Source organism: Anoplopoma fimbria, chromosome 7, assembly GCF_027596085.1.
Source record: "Anoplopoma fimbria isolate UVic2021 breed Golden Eagle Sablefish chromosome 7, Afim_UVic_2022, whole genome shotgun sequence".
In the NCBI taxonomy this organism is placed as follows: domain Eukaryota; kingdom Metazoa; phylum Chordata; class Actinopteri; order Perciformes; family Anoplopomatidae; genus Anoplopoma; species Anoplopoma fimbria.
Window position 1 is genome coordinate 11669731 of NC_072455.1, and position 11247 is coordinate 11680977.

Below are 11247 nucleotides of genomic sequence, written 5' to 3' on the forward strand. Positions count from 1 at the left end.
GAAATAGTCCCCCTCCTCACAAAACCTCACCCCTAATCTAATACAAAGAATTATTCTTCATTACTAGAAACTCTAAAATTTTACCCGAGTATCCTGAACTGTGGTGTACATTTATACTCGTGAAAAAACCTTGACAGACAGATAAACACATTTTCTCTAAGAACTTGAGATACATAATAAAAAAACTTCCAGCAGTGTGAGGAGTAATTAATCATAAAGAACAGCTACAGAAGGATAACCACATGAATTATGAGTCCCTTTTCTTAGACACTATCTGCCACCCACACACCGCGTTGGATCCAAACAGAAAAGGAACTGGGGAGAGAATAAATTATTTACGCTGCTCGGCCTCTGGCCATCCATCTTGACTCAAAGCATATAATTAAATGTGTGCGTGGAAAATGTCACAGTGTGCCTCAGGAATCCAGCTGATGGTTGTTCCTCCAGGTTTGACAGAGGAGATGTTCAAGGACCAGGATGTAAATGTAAACAAAGACAAAGACGCCTATGGCTGCCGAAACACTTAATGTGAGTGCACATAATGTAACCTATAAAAAGTTAACATTTAATTACTGCCTGAATGAGATTGAAATGAAAACAGCATTGAAAAAATATTTTTTAGTGCAGTCAGCACACTATTCCATTATGATAATTAGTTCATATGGAGGTGAAATGTAAAAAACATATATCCACAGCACACAAGCAACACATTCATGCACTTTTCCACATTACTGACTTTTCTAATCTGCACACTCTTATTGTTTGATTTGTGATAACTGAAGTTTAATAATTGTATTGGTTTTAAGTATAACTTTACACTTCACACAATGTTCGTTCACCAAACTTTTTATCTTTTTATTATCGTTAACAAACTGAGCCTAAACTCTATATTGTAGTAAATGTGGAAGTATGACAACAGTATGAGGATTCTGTACTTAAACCTGGGAAAATATCTTGATGAGGAAATACATATATATATATGTATATATTCTGACTTTGAATTTGACTTATATCAGTTTCAAATTAAAGCAAAGCACAAGCTTTTTTTCTTATTGACACAACCTTTGTAATATGATTTATCGCCATACTTTGCAGCCACCTTAGCCAGCCCCGTTGGTCTGTATAGGTGAACTGTCTACACTGAAACACATTCATGTCTGTAAAGAACTGCAAATCAATTGGCAAACGTTGTGTGATACATTGGAGCAATCTAGTCTGCATTTTGCTTTTTGTCCAAACAACATTACTTTAATGCAACAATGCATTCTACACTGTAATACCTGATTATATAATAAAAAGTAATGCGGACTTGATATTCTCTCTAATGATTCATACAACATAAGCAAGTCTCACAGTCTGCTGATAGAGTTCCACACTGTCTGTGATTTGCAGTAAAAGGGTTAAATCATGTATTCATTTGTTGATTATGCCTAAAACTGCAAGGCATACTTTTTCCCTGTGCCATTCCATTTTATTACACATAACTTAATTTCTGAACTTATTTGTTTGGTTTTCTTTGTATGTATGGATTACTTGGGTTGTTACCGACATCTGGTGAAAATGTCATGTCAATAGCACCTTTAGAAATATATTTACTGAGAAAAATGGTGACGTGTTCAATACTTATTTTACCCGCTGTGTGTATATATATATATACTGTATATAATAAAATATGATTATTATTTCTGATGCATTAGCATTTAATGTTGTAGCTAGTCAGGTGGAAGATCATTTAAACGTCTTTATATACTGTTGGGTTCACTAGTACAACATTTCTCTGTGACACTTAGTGAAGTAAACATTAAGAATTGAAAATGGCATAAATGGGAATTCTCACAAAACGTTTTGTGCTTTAAATATTGTACTTCCTATAAGTGCAGTACTTAAGTATATGTTCTTGGTTAAATTCCACCATTGTTATTTGTGAAAAAGAATAACACACACTCATTCATGACATTAAGACAACTGTTTATTAGAGAGCAGATTATCAATGGTTAGCGTTTCAGTTTCACAGGTTTGGATTAGTTGTCTTCTTCCTTTTTGCTGATATGGGCTTCCACTGAATCAGATTAATTGAGTTAACACACCTGACGCTTGATATGTGATTTTCCTTCAAGGTTGTTTTCTTCCGTAATCACACAATTCTTAATTGTCATACAGGCAAATGTATAAAACAACCAATATATAGTCTGTAACGTACATTACACTTCTTAAAAATGACATGATGAATGTGCCTGCTCTACACATAGCACCAAGCAGTGCCATGATAAAAGACAGTGTGACCAAGAGGATCTACTTTGTCGTAGTAACACAGTCAGTCCTCATGGGGGCGGTGGTGACGGCAGCGTGTCATGGAGGCTCGGCGGGTTAAGGCGCAAATGGATGAATGGATGGATTTAAAACCCATGTTCAACACTTTCATTGGTTCACAATTCCAGTCTCCCACTAAGATTAATGTCACTCCTACTTCCGTATGGGAGACCCTGTTGTGCTTGAACCATGTGCATCAATGTGAAATGTCTTTTAAAATATCAAAGTATACCCATCTTCCATTCGTTCCAGAGTACAGTCCATTTCTAACTTTTATTTGAGATAATAAAGGAGTTCTGTCAGCTTTGAGTTCAGTGTTACTTTGAGTTAAGTGACTAAACCCTCATGAATTCATAAATAAACCTGTATGAAAGGTTGTTTTAAGCGACCAAGTGACCCCCTAACACAGTGATAAGAAGTGACAGATTTGATGTGGGTGTAGCATCAAACATCCACACCCCTTTGATGGCTGCTATAATATGGCTTTTGTTCTTTCACAGAGAGCTGCAGGTCTGGTCGGCTTGTTTCATGTCAGTTACAGTACGTACTAACGGCTAACGTGATTAGCATTTACCCATATTTTGGAGTAAACATGAGTCTGAAACACAATAGATAAATAGACATTGGAGAGGGGAATTATGTAATTTGTTTAGTGCTGGGAATCCATAACATGTTTTTGACACTGATGTCATTATCGGTCATTATCAATCTGATTCTCGAACAATTCCTGATCCATTTTTTCTATGTTTAAAATAAAGGAAGCAGAGGGGCCCTGTCCCTCACCACAGGTAGAGTCCGCCGTCGCCCAGTTGATCCCCCTGGGCAGATTGCGCGGACACAATCATCTAATATATAAATATAGTTGGAAAAAAATACTTCCCTATGAATGTATGAATGGGAAACACTTTATCTTTTGGTTGCATGTTTCCATCATTCTAAGCGCAGAGATTGACATCATGACGCATGAATTTTTGAAATGCACAACTGTCAGATCTGAATGCCGGCATCGATAAAAGGAATTGAAACCTTTGAGGCACGAAATGCTGATGGATCAGAGAATTTGGAACTGGTTCTCGGTTCCCATCCGTGACTGGTTCAGACCAAAAATCAGCCCTGTGTTGAAACAATGTGCTGGTTGGCTGAACTGCAGGTCTTCGTTAAAGAGGACTACTAAATCTTTACAGCTGCTAGTCAAACCTAAATTAGATTCTCAGAGTGAGCTGGTCTCAGCTTCATGTCTACAATGATGCAGTAATTTAATCCAGTGATGTTTGCTTTGACTGATTACATATCTTCTAAAGCCAGCTTCAAGTCTATTCTGATTTTCATACTGAAATAAGCTGCATCAGAAAATAGCTAAAAGGAAATGGCACTAATAATCCCTCACTGCAAAGAACAACTGTGTAGACAACAACAGTAGGAGCAGCAGGTCAGCATGTGTCTGTAAACTACAACCCCAAGTTGTAATAAACATGAATGATCCTTTGGACCAATGGTAAGGCCCTTTCACGAGCCTCTGAACACTGATGCCATCCCGTCAAATGTCACCTCTTACGTACTCTGTGTGGTGCCTGATGGCCTCTGATTAAACTTTTTAACAAACCCTCAAGGCTCCACCAGTGGATGGATATTGTTCTGTTGTCATGAATCTGTAGGTGGGTCTGTTCTTTCCAAAGTTTCCTAGGTCAAGAAAACAAGTTTCTTTCTACTAACATGGACAAGAAGTCCTCTGGTAAAATTTAAAATTTGACGTCAACAGCCATGGCGACTGAACAAACGCCATCTGCCGATGAGCAGTAAAGATGCCCTAATACCATTTTTTCTTTTACGATACCAATACTTGAACTTGCGTATTGAGGACCAGTGCGAACACCAGTGTGTTTAAAAACAAAAACTTTTTTTTTAAATACCTAATGTATTGCCCATTCTCTGTTATTTTCCTTGCCCTGGCTAACGTCTCTCTGCTGGTGCCTGCCGATCCGTACTGAGCATGTGCAACTCTCAACAGAGATGAGAAAGAAGACTTACAATCTTCTATTTTCGGTGCAGCTACTTTTTTTCCTGGAGCTGATGATGGAAGTAGCTACCGAATGAGCCATGTCGCTAATTCTTCATCACTGTTGAGAGTTGCACTTGCACAGAACCGATTGGGCAGGATGTACAGATCGATAGTGAGCGACACGTGTTGTTGTTCCTGTGTAGCGTTAATATTGGATTGTTGCATATACTCGCCGATACCCGATAAAGCCTGAAACGCTGGATCGGGTATCGGCAAGTACATGCACCAATCCGAGGCATTTCTGATACTGGTATCGGAACAACTCTGATGAGGAGCCAATGTGGCATAGACCTGGAGTTGACGTTGTTTTGTCAAACCCCGAGGTCAAGAATGAACTCGAGCTCGATGAAGCAGATTTTGTTGATGCAGGTGTGAAAAGCCATGAATGTGAGATAACACGAAAGCATCTCAGGATACCGGCCCTGTTCTCCACATGACCAGCACCTCCCCCCAGACACACGCCTTTGTAGTCCTCGTGTCCGCCGTGTCCTGTCTTTGACATACATCTCTTGGTATCAGACAGCATAAGAAGCTAAGTAGCCGGGCTGTTTACTGCGGCGGTGTGCAGCGGTGGCTTTTGTACGTTCCCAGGTGGCGGAAGCTGCGTCCACACTGCTGGCAGCAGTAGGGCGTGGCCCCGCTGTGGATCCTCTGGTGGGTGTACAGGTTCCCCAGCTCTTTGAAGCGTCTGCCACACTGTGGGCAGGCGTACGGGCTTTCACCGGTGTGCACCCGCTGGTGTCTCTTGAGTCCCGATAGCACCGAGAAGCCTTTCCCGCACTGGGGGCAGGGGAAGGGGCTCTGGGCCCCGCTGTGCACCAGCCTGTGGCTTTTTAAGCGGGCTGCGTGGCGGAACCTCTCCCCGCACTCCGGACACATGAAGGGCTTCTCCCCGGTGTGGATACGCTGGTGCTGCCGCAGGTTGCCAAGGTAGTTGAAGTGGCGACCGCAGTCTCCACACTCGTACCCGCCCTCGATTTTGATCTCCTTCTTCACAGCGGCCCCTCCCCGCCCGAGGCCCACGCCAACCTCGACTCCCGCGTCATCGTCCTGTTCCCCTCCGCCCCTCCTGGAGTCACTGACACCGTCTTCCATGGCGGGTTGGGCTGAGCAGGTGGACTGCAGGGCCTGGAGGGCCTGGGCGCCGGCGGAGTCGGAGTGTATCAGTTTGACATGTTCCTCTAGGAACAGGGAGTCGGGGCAGAAGGTTCCGCACAGAGAGCAGATATACGTGAGGCCGGGGAACTGCTGGCCTGAAACCACAAACAAACATTATTTCATCAGCTTATAAAATCAAAACTACAACTCACACAACTCTACTCCAATCCACCATGCTTTATTCTGGTGTTCATCAGAATGGTGTCTGAGGTTGATTCTGATTTCTTATATACAGTCAATCAATCAATCACATGATTTATAGATTATCATAGATTGAAATTACACAAAATTCAATCAATTCAAACAACATATAACAGGAACTCTAAGTGATTACAGCTCTAAATAAAGCATGGTGTATTTAATTAGAGTTATATAGAGATATTTGTCTTCAGAACTGAAAAGATAAAGATTGATTTTAAAACGGCAGACACTTTGTTTTATTGTTATTCTAATTTATGATGTTATTCTTTCACATTTGTTTAAATTACTACAAGGAACTACAAGGAAGTTGATTTTTCTTAAAATAAAAAAAGGAAAAAATATAAATGTCGAAGAAAGGAAGGTGCAAGTTGGTGCAGCCCATACATTAATGAGCAGGGTAGCACTTACTGTATCACAGATTATTAACAATAAAAGAAGGTTTTGTCTGAGATGAACAGTGCCAGCATCTGGCCACCTTTAGAATGCTCACGTGATTATTATTCCAATACATCAATAGAAATTTGTCCATAACATCAAGTTCCTAAAGTTGGCAATCTTATCTACCTCTCCTTTCATCAAATAGTTCCTGATATTACAATTAGATTTGATTATATTTAAGTAATTAATTATAGCAGCTTGTGTTCAGAGAAATTTTATTAAGAATGACTTTAGTTCAACAAAAGGGTTTGAAAACATTCAATTTCCATTAATGCCTAGTGGCTTTGTATAGTTGGTTTCCATAGTTACAGTATTCAGCATCTCCACTTAATGTCTCCTTGACCTTCAATCCCCTGGGTTCAGAGGATAAAATGTCTTCATTTTTAGCTGGAGTTTAGTACAAATGCCTCCCTCAAATCAAGAACATATTAACTCTTACAAAGACTTCTTTTTGAGTTCAGCTAAAAGTGTAAATGGGCTTGCGTTTATAAAAAGCTTTTTTAGTCGCCACGACCGCTCAAAGATTTTCTTCACTCACCAGCCCCCCAAAAAACTAATGTTTACCCATTGAGTGGCTGGTAGTCTATGGAATCCAGTGGCAGATGGACAAAAAAGTTCATTTCCGGCACTGAGTTTATAACACATTCATAAGGTCTTGTTTTTTTAATTCCCCCCCCGTTCTTACCAACCTGCCACAGGCCGGTCGGTGTTCCCGTCCAGCGGACTCCCTCCCTCTCCCGGAGAGCTCTGGGTCTCGATGCTGAACTCAGAGGGCTGGACGTTTGACATGGGGACCTGGTCCTGCTCCAGTCCCCCCCCCTCCCTCCTCGGCGACACATCTCCCTCATCGTCATCCTCATCGTCCTCCGTCTCGCCGGTCGGGGTGTCCTCACACTCTGGCTCTTTCATGACTGGGGGAAAATATGATCACATCGAAATTGTACTGCAAGAATTTACTCTTTGTGTTCGTCCAATTCTATCAGATACTCTTATGTATTGGCATATCGTGGAGGCCACTTACACTATCAAAACAACCTATATATATTTAACAAAAATTATGAGATACTCAATCATAACTAGAGACGTCCAATTTATGATGTAATGAGCACGAAAAAAATATGTTTGTCAAAAGTAAAAAAGTATCTCATGATTATTTGACCTAAAAGGTTCTGGTAGTCAGCGCGGTAAAAAAAAAAAAAGAGTACTTTCACTTGGTAAATGTAAGTTAATACCGCAATATCAATAACCTGAGTGAAATATTTTGCGTCAATTAAGGAAGTGTTAATGGGTAAAACCACAGCGCCATATTGCTGCCAGTATGACAAAAACTTAGTGTTTGGTATTGTGTCTAATAAGCAGAACGTTCCATGATACAACATGCCAAAGTGATACTCTGTTGCAGCAAAAATAATGGTAGCATGAAAAATATCTTGTATTAACATGAGAATTATCTTGCTAAACAAAACCGGCTTGTTTCTATAACAACACGCTATTCTTTTTGTTTGTCATGAGGGCAGCAATGTGGCCAATTTGTACCATTGAGGCATGGAACAATTATATATTAAGCTGTCATCCTCAATGAAGAGATCATTTTAAATACATTTTGAACATTTTAATTTTGCATAAAACTAAAAGTATTTATCACCATATCACCCTATTTATATTCTTTTTTTTTTTTTTTTTTTTTTTTTTTTAATCATTCACAACTTTCCATCCGTTTTGCTGGCAGCAATGGTCTTCCATAGGTAGAGACAGAAGAGTGTTTTTCTAGAGAGTGTTGTGTAGTAACAACTGTGTGTTTACCTTTCAGGTCGGAAGAATACTCCATCGGTGCTATCCACTCGTAGTCGTACATCCGCTTGCTGCCGGAGGGGAGCATACCGAAGAGGTCATCCGTGGCGGACTCGGAGTCTCCGTGCCCAGGCCCGGAGCCGGCCATGCCGCCGTCCGGCCACAGGTTGAGGGAGTGCGGGTCAGGATCTGGGCGAGCCTCCCTGTCGCCGCTGGCTTGGCTGCTCTGGTCTCCGTCCATGTCCGCGCACCCCCTCGAGTTCTTGTCTTTCATCAGATAGTCGCAGATAGCATCTATATTCTCCTTCTTTACACCGGGCATGACAGCCTTGGCTCTCCTCGGGTCCACACTGTTGTGTTTGCTGCCGGATCCGAAGTCGTGTTTTCTGAAGCCAACATCTGCAGACGGCTCCATGGCCGCAACGCCGGGGAAAGGCTCCCTGCCGTCCCTCTGAACTGGATCCAGTCTCGCCTTCAACACCTCGATTTCTTCGCTTTTCTCGCGCAGCTCCATCTTCAGCACTCGTATCCTGATGCTGACCATTTTGCGGATCTCCGACAGCGCTGTCTCCAGCACCGCGGCGATGTTTCTGCCGAGGTGCTCCGTGATGTCGCTGACCGAGCAGAGCAGCTCCTCGTCGTGCTCCAGCTCTAGGAAATCGCCGTCGGCTCGACTCGCCGACCCGGGGGGCTCCATGAAGGTGCCGTGGAGCTCAGGGGACAGGCCGGTTTCGACGAAACTGTGGTTTCTTTTGCGACTCATAGATCAGCTTGGCAAGGAGCTCTATTTTCGGAGGAGTTCGGCTAGCTAAAAGCTACTCTACAGGCTAATGTTTGGGTGATGCTGAAAGACAGTAGTTAGGTTTGTCAGATTAACACCAGATGTAGGAGGAACCTGGCTTCAAAACAAAAGCATTATTATGTCAAACAACTGACTGGACGAAGCTTGACCAGATAGACTTTTATTTTGAAAGCAATAAATGGAAGTAGCGTTTCTGATACCAGCTTACTTGACATATACATAAAAGAGTTGCAGTAATGGCTGGATTCGGAAGAGTAAGCTCGGGTCTCATAGGTAGCGCCCTCTAAAGTATACAGTAGAAAGTAAACTGTGATAGCAAGAGCAATATAATGGAACTACTTTCTTATACGGCACCGTTTATAAAGGACTCATACGTTGTACCTAAATGGATTAATTAATAGTCAATACAGTATTTACTCGTGTTTTAAAGCTCAAATATGACACATTTAAAATATAACTTCTGGGTTGTAGCGTTGTGGAAATTCCTGTTTGCACGTGTTTAAACAATCCTCTTTGTTTGTTTAAAATAAGTTAGAGATCTATTAATACTAATGTGTTTCTAAATTTGCAGTTATCAATTTTGAAATAAAATCAGTAATTAAGGGTTATAACCATCAACTTTGCAGTTGTAAATGTTATATAGTTATATAATTAGCAACAAAAGCATGGGGCCCATAACAGATGTCAAACTAAACAGAACAAAACTCAGGTCATGACAGCTGATGATAAGTGAAAAGGAACAGATCAAGTCTTATGAACTGAACACGAATGGAACACCATTCTACACCATTCGTGTAGAAACATATATATATGTATCTATATATATATAAATGGCTGATCAAAACATTGTAGACTCAAAGTAACACAAAGATATACACAGACAACTAAACAACAATCAAGAAAACAAGGCATAATTCATTGTTTAAAAGCAATGATTAACCAAAACAAAAGTAAATTAATTCAAAAGAATTAAACGGAAGCTGATAGCTCAGCAGAGTGGCTGCAGGTGCACGCATCACCGTATAACCAGTCAATTCTTAGCAACATGGAAACTCAAATGTTTGTGTATGTTATGGCGTATAACTAATACATCAGAAAACACATGTGACCTACATTAACAGCAGAGGGAATTCAGTGATTTGTTGGAGCCTTTTTAAAGGTACCCTATCAATATTTCTTTTGTGAAAAAGTTTCCTTCATAGCGATCAAGCCACACAGAATTATCACCAACTCTTGACATTTCTTCCCCTTTACGGAGCGTTTAGCCTGTTTAACATCACATTAGCCTTATTAGCAGGCAGCGGTTTTCAGTGGAAAGGGTTAGGGTTAGGCTATGGAGGACAGATGGGGAACATAGTGGAGCATTTAGCAGCTAAAAAGACGGATATATTTCTCAGGAAGTGGTGGAGACCAAAAACAGAGCTAGAATGGGGGAGAATATTTCACTTAATGTCATCAGGTGGACACAAACATGACTCCAAATGAAGGCTAATGTTGCTCTGTGTCTGTTGGTAGCCATTTGCCAACATTTTCTCCACGGCTGGAAAATATGATGATGCAGCTTTAAGTAAATTATAAATTTCTAAAGTCAGTGAAAGTTCACCTTATTGCTTGGTGTCATAAACATTAAGCAGAATCCTACTTTCTAAGGGATCATACTTTAGTGGATTCAGGCTCCTGTACTTTACCCCACTTAGTCACCTGACCACTACTGTGTGTGTAGTAAAAGTGTAATGAAATAAGTAAGTATTATATGACGCCTTACAGAATGTGTATCACTTAATTGCTGAGCCATCTTGTGTCTTGTGACTCCGTCCCTGTGATTGTCTGTTAGCCTCCGTTTATAAACGCACCACTTTTGGAGCAACGTCGCTGCTGCTGCTGCAATGCTGAGCTGACAGAGGAACTGACCAGAGGAAAGGAAATGCTGAGTCTGTTCCTGGGATGTTTGAGGGGAAAACACACACACTCACCCAGACCCACACACAAAATCCCAAACAGAGAGGCAAACTTTGGGCTAAACTTTTAGGATAGAAAGATTAAAAAAATACAAGGTTATATTTAGGAAATTCCCTGTGTCCCCCTCTGTCCCATTTAGGGATTGAGCTTTATTTGTTCAGTGAGTGATTATTAACTTGAAAGCGGCACACTTGGATTTGGGAGAGGGTTGAAGGAACTTTTTTCATACTAAATTTCACTAAAAGTAAAGAATGGATCTTGTTATTTGAATGTATACGCAGATATACAACCTGTATCATCAATATAAATTAAAAACAAACAAGAAATACCACAAACACAAAATTTTGACAAGTGTTAAGGCCTGTAGTGTGTTTGACATGACAGAAAATACTTTAAGTCAAGTTAACTGGAGTAATACAGGAAACTCAGTGAATACAACTCCCCACTGTGGCACAAACCAAACTTCTGTTGCCAAAAATCTGTGTGCAACATGTTCACAGCCAGATTCACATACTGAATACTGAGTAAA

The 11247-nt window shown here is 40.9% G+C and overlaps 1 protein-coding gene across 1 annotated transcript; it reads right to left on the reverse strand.

Annotated features, from left to right (window-relative positions):
* Positions 1-4338: 4338 nt before the first annotated feature.
* On the reverse strand, positions 4339-9251 carry znf16l (zinc finger protein 16 like). Its single transcript, XM_054601341.1, has 3 exons — positions 7970-9251; positions 6856-7077; positions 4339-5622 (listed from the first exon to the last, which is right to left on the reverse strand). The coding sequence occupies exons 1-3, from the start codon at positions 8718-8720 to the stop codon at positions 4919-4921; spliced, it is 1677 nt and encodes a 558-aa protein (XP_054457316.1). The 5' UTR covers positions 8721-9251; the 3' UTR covers positions 4339-4918.
* Between the last annotated feature and the right edge of the window lie 1996 nt (positions 9252-11247).

Bases quoted from the DNA above. Each gene is read 5' to 3' on its own strand.
- znf16l (XM_054601341.1), bottom strand. From the start codon at position 8,720: ATGAGTCGCAAAAGAAACCACAGTTTCGTCGAAACCGGCCTGTCCCCT. The intron at 7,078-7,969 runs GTAAACACACAG...ATTTTCCCCCAG, and splicing joins GTATTCTTCCGACCTGAAAG to TCATGAAAGAGCCAGAGTGT. The intron at 5,623-6,855 runs GTTGGTAAGAAC...TTGTGGTTTCAG, and splicing joins CACCGACCGGCCTGTGGCAG to GCCAGCAGTTCCCCGGCCTC.